This window comes from Drosophila rhopaloa, unplaced genomic scaffold, assembly GCF_018152115.1.
Source record: "Drosophila rhopaloa isolate 14029-0021.01 unplaced genomic scaffold, ASM1815211v1 contig_69, whole genome shotgun sequence".
Taxonomy (NCBI): domain Eukaryota; kingdom Metazoa; phylum Arthropoda; class Insecta; order Diptera; family Drosophilidae; genus Drosophila; species Drosophila rhopaloa.
Window position 1 is genome coordinate 1768972 of NW_025335166.1, and position 15849 is coordinate 1784820.

At 40.5% G+C, this 15849-nt stretch overlaps 1 protein-coding gene across 1 annotated transcript; it reads right to left on the reverse strand.

Moving 5' to 3' along the window:
- Positions 1-1879: 1879 nt before the first annotated feature.
- On the reverse strand, positions 1880-10499 carry LOC108038052 (COP9 signalosome complex subunit 7). Its single transcript, XM_017114766.2, has 5 exons — positions 10207-10499; positions 9888-10140; positions 2535-2755; positions 2284-2437; positions 1880-2130 (listed from the first exon to the last, which is right to left on the reverse strand). The coding sequence occupies exons 1-5, from the start codon at positions 10390-10392 to the stop codon at positions 2108-2110; spliced, it is 837 nt and encodes a 278-aa protein (XP_016970255.1). The 5' UTR covers positions 10393-10499; the 3' UTR covers positions 1880-2107.
- Between the last annotated feature and the right edge of the window lie 5350 nt (positions 10500-15849).

Sequence of the window (15849 nt, forward strand, 5' to 3'; positions counted from 1 at the left end):
CAAGGGTATAAAAACAATGATGCCATCGTTTCTATGGCAGCTAAAACATCTATAAGATATGAACCACGCTTTGATATATGCAGTGACACTTGATATGTACTACAAATCCGTAAAATTTGAGTATGCCGATAGATATTGACCGAATCGTATTTTTAATGGGGTTTTAACATATGCCGCTCAATAACTGGCCTCTACGAGGTCATTGTTGTCTAGAGTGGGCGTGGCCACATTTTGAAATAAACGTGAGGTGCGTAAGAAAACCTAGACACGCTCCTAAGTCCCAAATCTCTATTGATCCTTGTCAAGAATAAATAGCTTTATAGGGTCGGAAACGCTTCCCACCAATACAATATTCCCTTTTCATCCACGAGAATTGGATGTAAAAATTAAATTCAATTGAAAATTGGGTGCATAACCTAATTAATTCAATTATTAAATAATTAATTAAGAAAATTGTATACCGCCGAAATCAATTCTTGATGGATAAGCCACTTATCTTTTCTAAGCAACTACCAATACTTAAAATACACAATCAAAAATATCTGTCAATAAACTTCCTTGGCCTTTATTTAAAATGCGATTTCTACAATTCAAATTTCCTTTCAACCAGCTGATTTTAAATATTCTATACATCTCAAAAACTTGTTCTCAATATTCAGAATAAATTAAATCTGCCCTAGATTTTATTAGAGCCTGTTAAAAAGGCAACTTTAACATTTTCGACAATTTATCATGGCATAAACCCGATTACGAACACAGATTGAAGGAGAATAAAATTATAATCTGAATGCTAAGAAGCGCGAATATACAAAATGAAAAGGCATAAAGCTGAAATTTGTCGCCAAGCTGTTAAAACGATAATTTTAACTGTTCTTATTTTTCAATAACAAAGTTCTGAGTAACATAACCAGTTAGGATCCGGAATGCGATTTGCATTTAAAAACCCAACCAGCCCCAATAAAGCTAAGCATCTAGAGTGAATCCCAACTGCAATACACTTTAAAGACAACTTCGCTTATTTATGTATTTTTCTCAAAACTTATTTTAAAGCTTTACAATATACATCAAAATGACAAACTGCATTCTGAATAATAGTTGCAAGTAGATTTAGGGCAAACATGTAAACATGAACAAATCCATTTCCATCCAACTAAAGATGTACTGGGAATTCAGTCAGCTTTTATTAGAAACAATGGCATGGGATGTAATTAAGTAATTGCTTACAGACATTCCATCTAGTGGGGGATATATTTCGCACATCTGGCTCAGTTTTATGGTGTTTAGTGCTGTGGAGAAGTCAAATAACAAGGACTGTGTGCAGCATCCAAATTTCTGCATTGTTTGTCTACTCTAGAGGAACCTAATGAACAGAGCTTTGTCCGGTGCGGTTTGTATATCCAGAAAATACATGTTTGCTCAGAATTATTAATGCTGATTTACACAATTTTTATGCGAGTGCCAAGTCCTACTTTGCAAATGTAATATCATTTGTTAATCAAGGATAAGTTTTCAAATTCTGGTGGAAATACTATTAGTTTGCGGAGAATATGTTACTCAATCAGAGCCGTGCGAATTCACCATCTGCGGTCATAATTTAACGCAAACAATTAAAAAACCTATCATCAGAAGTCCTAGAGCCGAATTAAATTGCTGCAGGTAATTAGCCACAAATAACACGACTGAACGGAAATATTTGCATATGTGTTAAGAGACCACAGCACGCAACATTCATATTTATACGTGTGTCGAGTAAACATTTGTCTAAACCAAAATTATTTTGACATTAATTAAATGCTCATTTGAGACTGCCCATATACACATTGGACTCCCATTTAATAGAACCAATCACGCAGAGGGGGTAAATAAATAGTCTAATTAATTTGCGTTTTGATGTATAGGTTTCTATTATTACAGGTTTTGTATTTGTTATTAAATGGTGATCAATTTGATGCTAATTATGGAATCCATTACGAGGACAGCCGGCATTTGTTTTGGCGAATCGAAGTAAAATCTTCTGTGAAAAGAGTTCCTCCGGCAGTCGGGCGGACTTTGCACCTCAAGTGCCGCGTGGCGTTGCGTGCGACCTTGAGCGACGCCTGGCGTCATCTCACTTGCTGAACTTCAGGCCAACTGCAACAGGACAAGAGGAGAAACCCAATGGGTGAGGAAAGACAATTAATGGCAATGCTTTCCACTAATGGGTTCGTAATGAAGCTTTCGCGGAGTGGCTTGAGTTCTCCGAAGCGATTTCTCCTCTATTTCGGCTACAATACCCATACACACCTGCCGCGCTGCGTGGATTCCTCAGCTTGGAGGGCTTCTTGCGCAGCTCCGATTGACCCAATCCGCCGCTTGTTCCCGGTCCATGCGTGTCGATTTGCATGCTCTCATCACTGTCCGAAGTCTGGCTCTTTAGCACCTTCTTCAAATTAATGAGCTGTAAGGGTTAAACCAGAAAAATTAGTTGATTAATGCATTTTTTATAAATAGCAACAGATATTAAAATATATGTAGGATTTATTCTGGCCACTCACATCTTGTTCCACGCGCTCCTTGTTCAATAGTCTCTTGGATTTCTCGGCGTTGGCGTACTTGATCTGCATTTCGATGCAGTTGGAGACGCTGTCGCAGGAGTTGACCCAGGCCTGGAGGGTTTCCACGATCTGGCCAGTGTATCCTGGCGGAATGTCGCGACCCTGGGCGTATTCCACCTCCAGAATGCGTGTGTTCTGGAACAACTTTCCGTGGATGATGTCTGGGCGAGAGATTAAAACGAAAATGAGAAAGTTTTCTTCCTTTTAGCGTTGCCTGCCTGCTAAGTCTCGTTGTCAACTTTTTCTTGACTAATTGCCCAGAACGAACAGTTTCTGAAGTTGGCCGAAGTGTCGCCCCAAGTACCAGCTTTGGAGTGCACTCAAGGCCACTGCAACAAGTTTACGATGGTGCCTACAGATGATTGTACAGTTAGTTGCGCCCAAGCCATCCTCTTCAGCGGAAAACCTGAAACTCTGAGTGAACAAGCACTAATAATTGCTATCCAGTTTAATGCCTAAAGGCAGGTTTAACGAAAAGGCAATACAATGTTAGTACTTGTCAAATAAATTGTGAAAAGTATGAGTATTTATAAAATAAAAGAATAAACATTGTATTTCTTAATAAATTCGATTAGGAAAGTTCTTAAACTAACAAAAAGGTAAGGCAAGGTATTTTAAAATAAATTGCATTTTAACAAGATGAAATTCATATTTTCGGATTATTTGATTTTTTATACAGCTTTTCATATACAACAATATAGACAGCATAAAGGCAAATTGAATTTTTCCTAAATTTTCAAACTAAATTTCATTATACTTTATAGCTTTCACTATCTACATTTTCCAAATTAATGATAATTGCCAACCCCTTTTCTACCAACTAAGTATACGCAATCAATCACCCCCACTTGTATTCCACAGAGCAATCGCTGCAAACGCTCAATCAATTAAACTGATTAGAAAACAGCTAGATAACTGCTGTATAACTGCGAAAACAAAATAAAACCGGTTACAATCAAGTAAATGGAAGCTGTAGTTTCATAAATCCGCAAATCCGCACCACAAAACCCCAAATGTTTAGCAAATATTGCGGTGATAGAGACACGTACAGTTGGTAATCAAAAACCAAGGTTTTAACTTTTGTTTTCGATACTTTGGGGCATCCCTTAAAGCCGAGTGGGAGTGGAAGTGGAAGTGGGAGTGGCTTACAGGCGATTAGCTTTGTTTTCCGACTCAATTACCAAAAATATCGCCCGGCGTTAGCCGGCAAATGCAATTTGATGCGATGGCCGACATCCAAAGTAGTTTGAGTAATTAATTTGAAATGGTCGTTCAGTTTGAAGCCCCTCGGCGGGATTACAATTTATAGCAAGAGGATTTGGAAATCGTTTTTACTGACAGGAATGTAAGTCCCAGTTGCAGTGCAAGGTCCCGAAAACTGAATAGTTCTACCCCGAACCGAACTAGGGCCCGAGGCTTAAACTTTTCTCGGCCGAGGAAGTGGATAAGTGACTGTCGCCTTCGCGCTCCCCGCTCGCCGGCTTTGGTCATGGCTTAGCCCAAGTTAAGTCCTTGAGCGCTCTTTGCCTTTGACTTTACGACCACTTGTGTCCTTGAACGAGTGCACAGCAATGGGACGAGTCCGTGGACCAAGTTTCTGTGTTTATGGCACCGACTTTGTGTCATAAATATTCACTCAAATATGCAGGGAATTCGCCCAGAGATTCAATTTCTCGCATCCACTCGCTCCGTCGCCGTGCGGTTTGGTTTGACAATTTATCAAACACTTTTCTAATTATCTTAAGAGCTGGCGCAAAATTCTTATTGATTTGACGCCTTCGAGTACGCTGCGAATAATTGGAAAACATGGGGAAATTCTGGATTCCGCGGTGGGCCGACGCCCCGGCCACAAGTGCTGTAAAATGCGTGCGGCTTTCAGGCGTTGACATGTGTCTTGTATTTTCACCCATCCGAAAACTGTGGGCGCCTGCTGTCGCGTGCGGGAATTCAACGCCAGGACAATCAATCATGCTTACTGCTCCGCCCGCAAATTGCGCAAAAAGCCGCTGACGGACATCAGAATGAATCTTCGGAGCGGCAGAAGGCGATGATGTCAAACCGCCGACGGCTGTGGTCTGTGGCGACTGCTGATGAAAATCAAATGGGGTTGGCCATCAAGAGATGAATAAAAAGTTGAACAAATGGATGCATGGTACCTTCTGAAATTTGACCATTAAAGTTTTAAATCGAATAAATGAGAGTTTTTTATCTAAGCATTTAAACTATAAGTTTATACAAATACCTTTATGGGAAAAAAAATTATTCGCAAATGGTCGGGGATGACCCTAAAATTTGTTTCAAGCTAATTTCACAAGGTTGTAAGTATTTTTCGTTGGAAAAGAGATACCACCGAGTTCTGTGATTTTTTTTGTTTCTTAGAAGGTTCTAAGGACCGCTAATATCCAGGCTAAAAAGGAATTTTGGAATTTGGTCAAAAGAGCTTTCTAAGGCGTCACCGTATGTTGGATTTTTAATAATCCATGTGTAAAATTTTGTGTGTAATGTGTTCAGTTATATTAAACGCAATCAATTCGGTGACTAACACGTTTCAATAATTTACAATAAATCTTTTAATGAACTTAGCTCTAGAAAAAAAGTTCGTTGCTTAAAGATTTCACTTTAAAAGTATAAATATTATTTTTAACTTTAAAAAAATATTTCTACGAAATGCCTGTGTTCGTATTTACTTAACATGGCTTTAATACGAAGTTCGCTTATGTCTATATGGCCACCGTAAGGACTTTTTATTTGTGGAATTCGAGTTTATATCACATATTTATTAAGCCCAGCAAAGGGACCCTTAAGTCTCGCTCTCTTTTTCTGGGCACCTGTCGCTGACAGCTTTGGCAACTCTTCAGACATTTTCCCGCCTGCCACCTGCCCTAGCAAAATGGAAGTTATTAATTGAAATTCTACACAAAAACCGAACGACAGCAGCCGGCGAGGATAATGGCACAGGATAAAACAGGTAAAGAAAGCACCCAACAAAAAAGTGTTGCCATCTTAGCTATATACTAGTAAAGTTTGTCTATTTTTAAAATTATTAAAGCTATTGATTTAAATTGGCGGTCATTAAATAATAAAAACAAAAAATAATAAAAAATTAAATGCGCACTATTCATTAATTAACCCAATATTTCGGAACTACTAAGAGTAAGGAAATTACCTTCATTTATGATTAAAATAATGAAATCTACACATTTGTTTGGCTTATATGGTTTTCAACTGTGTGGTATTTTAAATGTAACTCGAATATATTTACCAAATACCTGGCTTGTACCATTTGGAACAAAAAACGTTTGCAAATTTCATTAAAACTATTACCAGGCGTTCTTCTGTTAAAAGCATATTATTTATTGTTAAAGATACTTATTCTCAGTAATTCATAACGTTGGAACAGCCTTCTTTCGACACCCCAGCACCACACACTTCACCGTTCACCGCAATCGAGTGGGCTGAAAACTTCTGCCATCAATATGGGGCAGTGGATAGCTGCGGGAAAGTTTTCACCTAAAACAGACAAGTGCTCTACGCAGCCACACAGAGACATCCGCCATCTGAAAGTTTTCCCGGCTGACCCAGTGCAAAGGGCTCCAGGCGCCGAAAACTATGCAATCAAAAACAGCTGTGCAATCGGAGGCCCTACGGAGTCGGATGAGTCCTTATTTACCGCCAGAGCGCAAATTATCTCCGAACAGCGTCGCTTTTGAATATTCGGCTTTGTGGCAAGGTCGTGGCTTTTCATTTAGGTAAACTGGGCTTTGATGTAACAGCTTTTCATCGGATAAAAGCCGATTTTCATGCAGTGCTTCAGCCATTGGCATACTGTTAATTAACCGATTGCGAAAGGGGTTTACACTTTTTGCGGGGCGTTCAGAAAATGTTACGTACAAGTGGCATGCGCTTAACTTTTTCGCGTGCAACCCATAAACAAAATCACCCTACTTCCCTCTGAATTGCAAATCCCTGAGCCTGGCGGAAAGGCAACTTGAAAAGCCGCTTTTAAGGACCCCGAATTATGCGAAACTTTTCTTTGACACAAAAGAAATAAAAGACCGCGCAAAAAATATAATCAAGCAGGCGCGACAAATTGTGCAATTCCCAGCAAACTCAAACTCACAGCTCGGCAACTAAAACTAAAAGGGTGCAGCCCAAAGGGAACTTCGTGGCAGTGGCATTCCTCCCAAATGCGGTGGCGCTGAGTTTATAAACATGCTTTGCTTATTTGCCAGAGATACTCTGAATTCTACTGCTGCAGCATGGGATGTTATTGCAGCAAGACTAGTTTTGAGGCAGTCGGGAAAATATGACGAGATGGCAAGGAAATTAAAAATCACTGAGGCTGTCCTGGAAATGGCATACAATGGGATCGATTTTTTAGGGTAGAATGCCAAAGGTGCAATCTTGAAGTATTATTTGGGGTTCTTTTATTACATTTTTAGTCAACAAGAAATGAATTAAAACTTTAAATCAATGCATGCACGGTAGGAAATCATGCAACTTGATCAACCACGTTTTTGTAAAGGGTTTCTGTATTTAATTTCAGGTAATTTAAGTGAACCTATTTAGAGTTTCCTGGCTTTGGAAATATAATAAATTCTATTTATCTATTGTCTACGAAAATTGAATGGGGTCACTTTATATATAACTATGTAAAAAAAAACGTTAAGGTTACAAAAAAGTATATCCTGATTTCCTGCTTTCCAAGCTCTTAGTTAAGCCGAATCAATCAAGAGCTGGGACTCTAATGGAGCCAGTCGAAATAAATTTCAAGCGAATTTCAATTATAGCAGGCATTTAATTACCATATCCCCATGCCATCGTCCCGCGAGACAAATGATGCTCTAATGGGATGACCTGGAATCGCGGCCGAGGGAACCACTCCACCTGCCCGCCGGCTAATGGCGGCTCCCGTTCCCAACTACATTAAATTGCGATGTCAGATTACGGCGCCTAATAAAACGCAATGATTTCGCATTCCGCCGGGCACCAGGCACCAGGCACCTGGCATCAGGCATCACACTCAGGCATCTGGCTCTGGCCCTCCTGCCACTCCAAATGATGCCCTAATGATGGCTATCATAACATAAATCTTGGCTGGGGCAGGGGAATTTATTTGTCTGTTCATAGCCTGGATTTGGAAAGCAATTAGGAGGGCCAGGTGAGGAGATGTTTCGAGGTTTGCTCGCTGGGCGTCGTGGGGGTGAAGTAATTTATGGGGCAGATGGCGTTGAGTTGTCACTGTATTTGCTCACCTAATGGACGGCGAAGACTCCATTAAAAACTGCTAAATGCTATTTGCTTTTGCCCGCCATAAAGTATTTTCCGGCCCCTATGTTCCGGTCATGTTTGGTTTGTTCTATACATCGAGTGGACACTTGTCGGAAGCCGCTTTAAAACCAACGATAACCCAAAATCCGCCCCAAGGCTTGGTTTCCTGCCCCATAGAATACAGCTTCTGTTTGTTTTCGTTTCGGCCCATAGATCACGAGCAAAGCTCAAAAATCAACAGCACCAAGTTTAGCACCATATTCGAGGGCCGTAAGTATGCTTACACGAGCGTTGTTTCCGAGTGCGATATTTTGGACCCGGCTTCTGGGTGTTGCGTTTGATTTACGGCTTTCGGCAGACATGCAGACCGAGTTCGGAAGTACAAGTGGAAAGTGTGTAAATTATGCAGCCTGTGCGGGGAGAATGATGGATTGAAGGCTTCCACCCGAAAGAGGTAAAACGATGCACTACATCGAAAAACATGATATTCGCATACCTAATACAATCTCAACATTCGTTATCGTTTGAATTCGAAATCTAGTTCTGCAACTTAATTTAATTTTAATACGTTGAAATTAGAAAGTTATACTCTTAGCATTGTGGGCACGCTTTCAATTGACCGAAAAAACTCTAATCGCGAGGGACTATTTCCAGAAGTGATTCGCTAACCTTAGACTTAAAGTCGACTTTTTATGTGACAATTAGGGAAGTTTGACTGTAGGGAGGCCAACGAAGCGTGAGCCGAGAAAGGAAATCATCGAGGCAAAAGTGTTCATCCAGCTGACGACGTTGGCAGCCGTAAAAACTGTTTTCCCCGAGGGGATGAGCGGAGGGGAATCAACTGGTGGGGCGCCAGAGCGACTGGCTTAATGAATCTCGCCGAGCATAAGCCCAGTTCCTTCGTCCAATTGTTTTCGTTTTCCAGGATGCGCCAGCTGTCCCAGCTAATCAAGTGCACTGCCCAAAGGCAGGCGGCGATGGTGGTTAGAGGATGGTGGCCAGGAATGGGTTGTGCTGCTAGTAAGTGGAGCTGGTGGTGGTGGTGCTGCCAGTAGGGTGGTGCTAGGTGGCAATGGGTGGGCGACTGCTTTCACAGCTGCTAGGCTGCCGGCGCGGGTGTAGAGCCACTCAAAAATGTTAATTGGACGAAAAATGTTAATCTCACTCGTCGGTGAGATGTAGGATAAAATTAGCATTGATTTAATGATGCAAACTATGGGGGGAAGCCAACCAAAGAGATTTGTCAGATAGACACTGAATCTTGAGAACTTTTGACTTGAAGTCATCAAGTAAAAGGAATGCTCCCTAATAAACTGACTGCAGTGTTTAACTTCACTGATTTTCCTTGAATTTCATTTAACAAAAGTTATTTTCAAGAAAAATTCTTTGGAGCGAAGCTAAAATAGTTGAAAAAGATGCAAATTGTAAACCAGTTCAGCCATTAAAGAGTTCGATTTTTATGCGTAACAAATCCTACAATAGTATATGAGACAGTTAAAACTCTCCTCTGACTACTAAGTCTTTGAAAACTTGTATACTCTTATTCGCCTTTTTACCTTCTATAATTTAGAAACCACATTGTAAAATAAAAAAAATTGTTTAGGTCTAGGACTGCTTTTAATTAGCAAGATTTATAAAAGAGTCACCAAAATGACCTCTGGCTTTCTGTGGCCACTTTCAAAGAAGTGAATATTCGGTGAAATTTTTTAGGTATAGACTTCATTAAGTTCGGACTAAATACGTAATCCATAAATGCAATAAGTTTAATAGGGAGAATTAATTGAAGTGTTTTAAAAAACTATATAAAATTTCGTGTACTGTCAAAACATCAGAAAATCAAAGCCTCAAATAATTCCGGTTGAAGATGGTTTATAAACAAAGCCATTGGGTGAAACTTTTACCGATTTCTTAATATTATGATATTTTAAGTCATTAAGGTTTTGTGTACAGAATCGTCTTGGTAAGATCTCTTCAATAGTGCTAAGTTTGAACTCGCCAAACCATTTCATTAGGGGGACTCACCTGCGTAGATGGCCTCAATAATGATGTCCTCCAGGTGACGGACGTTGTCTATCTCCAGTTCGCTGAGCAGCAGGTCGTAGGGAATGCTCTTGGCCTTGATGGCCAGTGAGACGATGGTCAGGTGCTGCAGCTTTTTCTGCATGGCGGGACTCAATTCGATGTATTTTTCCGGCTGAGCGCGGAATTCCTTGTAGGTTCCGTAGGCGAATAGGTTCAGCGTCTCGAAGTGCTTGACATTCGGGCCGTCTTTCAGCTGTGTGTGTTTCAATAAGTTTTAAGAGGTCAGAAGGCCAGAATGGGTTTGATTAATATAATATACCTGCGATACGGATGGCTCCGCCAGTAGCTCGCCAAAAACAAAGACATTTGGGGCTTCCAGGGCCTGGCGAATCACGTCCAGCAAGGCGACTCCTTCGGCCGACTTCGCCAGGACGCAGAACTTCTCCAGGAACGTCTCCTTGCTCTTGCTCGGCTCCTCGTTGCCAAGCAGCATGTCCTGGGTCATTTTGAAAGCGGTGATTTACTTAATTTACGCCGATTTTTAAGATTGTTTTGGTTTTTATTAGAACAAGCAGTGTGACCGCTTCTCGACTGTTAAAATATACCATGCCGGCACTTAAAAATATACTAGATTGTATTTTCATACAACTTCACGAATTCAGATAAATTTATAATATACAACTATTGAGCTAAAATATTTTTTATATTTAATTCTTTATTTAAAGACCGTAAGCTCCAGAAGGAACAATTATTTGCTAAAGTTTTTATACACACCATGTAATTAAAAACTTTTCTTTTAAATTAAGGTATCAAACTGCAGACGAGCTATGGTGTTATCGAGTTAAGGGCTAAACTCATATTTTAGATAGGGTTACCAAAGAAAAATAGTGTAGTTAGGAGGAGTTTCGACCCAGGTTGCTGGATTAACTTAAAATTTGGGACATTTTTGGGGTATTCTGATACAATCACCGCCAAAAAATGGCTGACAGAAAAACACCAGTTAAGCAATCGATAGCTAAGTCGATGGAAAACTCAAGGAAGAATAAATTTTTGTATTGCGCTTTTTCACCAATATACCAAAAAATAAAGTAAATACCAAAAACGGTCAGCTTAAATTATTGACAAGGCTGGCTGCTATGAAATGGCGCGGCAAGTTCAAGCAGAACGAAATTTGAAATATATATAAAACATTTTAAATCTTAAGTTCTACGTAACATCATCCACAAATGCCAACCTTTTCATTATGCTTATGATTATTTTATGTTCTTCTGGGATATCAACTCCTCCCATTCTTTGTTTTTCCAGATAAAAGCCAACCATTTACACTCACCTCTCGAAAATGTTGGTCATTATGCTTTAAGCCGGGTATCCTCATTTTAAAACACTTTTCGCACAACATTTACCAGCCAGCACACACAGACACCCCCCTGGGGGTTGTAAAAGAAACGAAAAAAGAAAAAAAGAAAAGGATAGGATAGGATGAGTATAAAAAATATATATTCCTTGAGCCACTTCAGGCTGCCAAAACTTTGCTCCAGCCACACTTCTTATTATTGCCTTCGGGTAGGGGCCAATCTATATGTATGTATGGGCGCAGGGTCAAAGTTGAAAACCCTTTATTGTGTCTGGGGGTTGGCGTGGGTGTGGTGCCACCTTCTCTATATGGGATTCGCCTGCTCATCGATTATGAAAAGTTAACTAAAGGTCAGGGCCCCTTGGGGACGCACTCAGAAATCTGCGGAAAAAGGTGAGACGAAGCCTTAAAGCCACTTTGTCGGTTTTAAAACTGCCCTTCACCACACACTGTCTCCATTATCCCAGCATATTTTCAGCTCTTGTAGTTGTGCCATTCGTTTCAGGTGACTACTGCAATACCGACACTTGAACAGAAATTGACCGGACTGTTCCGCAATTTTTCCAATTGGATTGGCACCGCCTACCGCCTACCGCCTACCGCCCACAACCCCCTCACATTTTATTGGATTTGCCAAATTTGGCCAGTACGCAACCATTACAAAATTGGTTGTGACTTTGTTTCCGTTTCGACCGTTGTTCGGCAGCAGATTTTTGGCTTCGGGCCGAAATAGTGCATGCGGTACCGGCCCTTTTTCCTGCGGTGACGGCTCGTGGAATTGCATCCGTGATTAGTTTGCCATGGAAGCTCGGAACATTTTCGGAATAAGCCAAATCGCACTGCCCTCTCACTCGCATTTTGCGGCCTGCGTGTGGGAAGTTTCGAAAATCGCGGATTTTCGCATTTCTACCAAAAAAAACCCTGGGGCCATTCTTGCTAAGTTGGTTGCTGGAAAGAGCACTGAAGTTCAGCGGGTGGGGTTTTGAAAATTGCTATAAACTTCCACAACTAGGGAACAGTAGAATCCCAAGTCCTAATACCCTTTCAGTCATATTGAAAATTAATGACAGCGTGCGCTGCTCGAAAATAACGACAGCTTCAGGATATGGTGAACTCAAGGAATGTACTCGTTTCCATGAAAGCTATAGGATATAAATGTCCGATCCGCAAGTCTTTTTAAGATGAAACTAATCATGTAAAATAATTTATTAATAATAAATAAGTAAAATACTATTTATAAAGTTCTTTGTTTATATGTAGCTCTTACACAGATTGCAGATATATGACAGATATGTAGGATTAATTATAAATTTAAGATTTTTAGTTTGTTTATATCTTTGCAGATGGTATTATAATTTGGTCGGAAGTTTGTTACGCAGTGAAGAAGACATTTCCGATCCTATCAATCGCCTTTTTATATGAATATTCAAATAAATGTTTTTGATACTTTGATACTGATGGTTAATGTGTGTCTACATCCTATAGTTGTCATGTATCTAACATACTATTCACGCAGAATAAAGGCTCTCAACCTGCTATTATTACTATGAGTTAATATAGCATTCCGGATCCAACGAGAAAAAAGATATATCCTATAGCTGTCATATTTATATCTGCGCAGGCGATGCTGTCTCCCTTTTCGGTATGACTGTAAGTGTATTAAAACCTTACCTTGCCGAAGTTAACTTCCTTTTTCTTTGTTTTAATGTTAGGAAAGTAATTGCACACAATAGAAACCAATCTACACTCAAAAAATGCCTCCAAGGCGGAGATAAATAGTTTTACAGATAATGTAGTGACAAAAATTTGAATCGCAACAAAATGCTGTTTTCTGCTAGGGGATACATCAATGGATTATGTGGTTTAAGACCGTTGAAAGCCCTGAGAACAGGGTAAACTACAGCAGACTTTCCGCTTTGTCGCCGATTTCCACATTTTTGGAAAGCTCTTTGTCATGCTGGCAAACTTTCCTCGCTCGGCTTCGTGTTCTGCTTTTTTGTGGATTTTACTTTGTCATTAATTTGACGCACAATGAATTGGCAGTTGGCAGGTTGTTCGGTTGTTTTCTGTTCAGTTTCCCAGAATTTCGCTTCTATTTCCGAGATTACTGAACGAAGGCTTTCAATTTAATTTGCGGGTAAAGCATCGCCGTCATTTGCCAAATTCATATACCCCTCTGCCGCTTGGCAACTAAGCTATAAAATTAATTACGCTTTTTCACTTTCGAATCTATCATCGACTCGCACATGTAAATCCTCTGTGAAGCGAGCCCTGCCACGCCCCTCGACCGCCCATGCACCCCGACAATTTGCTTACTAGCCCATAAAAATGTATGAAAATAAAGTATCAAAACAGCTCTAGGGCGCCCAAATGGCCACATAAAAGAACTCAGCCAGCGAACGCGCCCCGCATGCAAATGTCTGCTCGGACTCCGCACTGTTATACGTACGCGGCCATGGGGCGTATAACAGTGTACTAAAACGTGTCCTTGCCCCTGCCTCGGGACATGGCCACCAGCTGTGTGCTTCACTTCACTTTCGCGTTTGCCTCGCCTTTGGCTTATCATTTTTTATCGGCAGGACAAAGACTTGACCTTCCCAGTGAGTTCGTCGCTTTGCTCATTAGGACTCAAATTGCTTTCCCCGCCTGCGACTGTGTGTGCTGGATCACTCAAAAAAACATTGGAGTGATTGGCGGACAAGCGGTGAATCTATAAATAACTTAAATTACAAGCAAAAATGTACTAATTTTATTTCGGTCAATAGTTATTAATATTAATAGTTGTGCTTGTGGTAAATCGCTCTCAGATTGCTTAATTTTGAATAATTATTTTTTACAAGCCCTTTTAATAATTCACATTTAAATTTTAGCAAAGGACAAGCCCATTTATTTCAGCTACTTATAAGTGTTTTGCTATACTCTATATAAGCAGACGGCTAATAATAATCTTTTCAAATTAGTATTTCTAACCACGTTTTTCTGTGTGTCTTGCCCGCGATTATTTGGCTTACTGAACGTATTGTTATTGCTTCTGGGGCAGTGGGTCCGCTTATCGATGCAAATGACAAGCGGCCGGAAAACTTGAAAACTTGTCCCATTTTCCTGGCACGATGTTAACTTGACCCAAATCGTTAATTTTTTGTCCGCGAAACAAGTTTCCGGACACTGCTGGCCAGAGACTTGGGGAAAATACCTTATAGAAATAAGTCGCAATGAACAAGAGTTTCGGAATCGCTTCATTCAACGAGTGCAGCCGAAGGTTGCATAAAAACTGCTGATAAAAATTCTTTTGCCGGTGACAATTTATCAAGGATTTTCCTTTAGAGGCAAACTTTGTTGCTGAAAGCGCGAGGAAAGAAGCGAAATTGCTTTGGCGAAAGGGAACGAAGCAAGTGAAAATGCCATTTATATAAAGTTCTCAGACATGGACAGCGAAAACGAAATAGAGACACAGAAAGAGAACAGAGATTTAAATAACGAATTCGCCAGATTCCTCCTCCTCGAGTCCCGACCATTCGACATCAAGTGGAGGCCGCAATTAGTCGTCAGAGTGAAGGCAACTTCCAATGGCATTGCAGCGATAACAACGTCAAACCAAATTTCGTCACAGCGCTCATATGCGGCCACAAAGCCACCCAACCGCGAACAGGATATGGAAAACTCGGCTCACAAGCGCCCTGTCCTGGCCACAATTGCGAGTTTATTCGAGCATGGCATATTATTATAACGCTTTTTGTTTATTTGCGCCACCGAGGGAGAAAATCGGGGGAAAACTACTTGGCCACGGGGACGACAAAAAACACGGATATAAACCGATGTTGACATGTGCCAGGCACTAGGAAAACGGGTGCTGGTTGCCGGAATCGATGAGCAATTTGGGGTTTTGCCAACCCACTTGTTGCCAATACAATCAATTCAGCTTGTCGCAAATTATTTGGAGATGCTACACGGGCTAAAACGAGTGAGGACATTTGTGTAACCAGTGACAACCGTTTTTCAATTTCCAAACTCTCTACATATCAGGGAACCAATTTGATTTGCTTTTATATGTTACTATTTTGGTTTGACAACAATAGAACATTTGGCTTAATATCAATATGTCTCCTTTGGTATGGTAAAAATGTGCAATAAATAAACCAAAAATCAATTTTAACTCCCGTCGTAAGACCGATAAAGTATATTAGGCGAACCAGCAGTTTAGCAAACCATTTGAGAAGGTAAAAGACTAAGTTTCTTAGTCCAACTTTGCGAAACTAAGCTGTCTCTGTCCCGAAAAGTAAATGGACTGCCAAGCTATTTGTTTACTTTGTATCCCTGCTTTTTATCCTCTATCAGCTCGGCAGTCTGCACCTTAATTTGTCTGATAGTCTGATGGCCGATACCCGATAGACATTTTGTTATCCATCGCATTTTGAAGTGCAACCCGTAAGCACTTTTCACCTGCTAGTAATCCTGGCCTGTTGGCTGGAGCGCTGAATTGCCGAAAAGCTGCTTTTGTCGTGTAATCGAGAACTTAAACATTTAGAAAGTGGCTGGGGAGCTAAGCCGACGACCGGGCCATCAATTTCAATCTGCATTCGTCTATTTTTGGGCGCATGTATGTAAGCA

Coding starts and splice junctions, on each gene's coding strand:
- LOC108038052 (XM_017114766.2), bottom strand. CDS start 10,392: ATGACCCAGGACATGCTGCTTGGCAACGAGGAGCCGAGCAAGAGCAAG. Junction 10,141..10,206: donor CGGAGCCATCCGTATCGCAG/GTATATTATATT, acceptor AAACACACACAG/CTGAAAGACGGCCCGAATGT. Junction 2,756..9,887: donor TATTGAGGCCATCTACGCAG/GTGAGTCCCCCT, acceptor TCTCTCGCCCAG/ACATCATCCACGGAAAGTTG.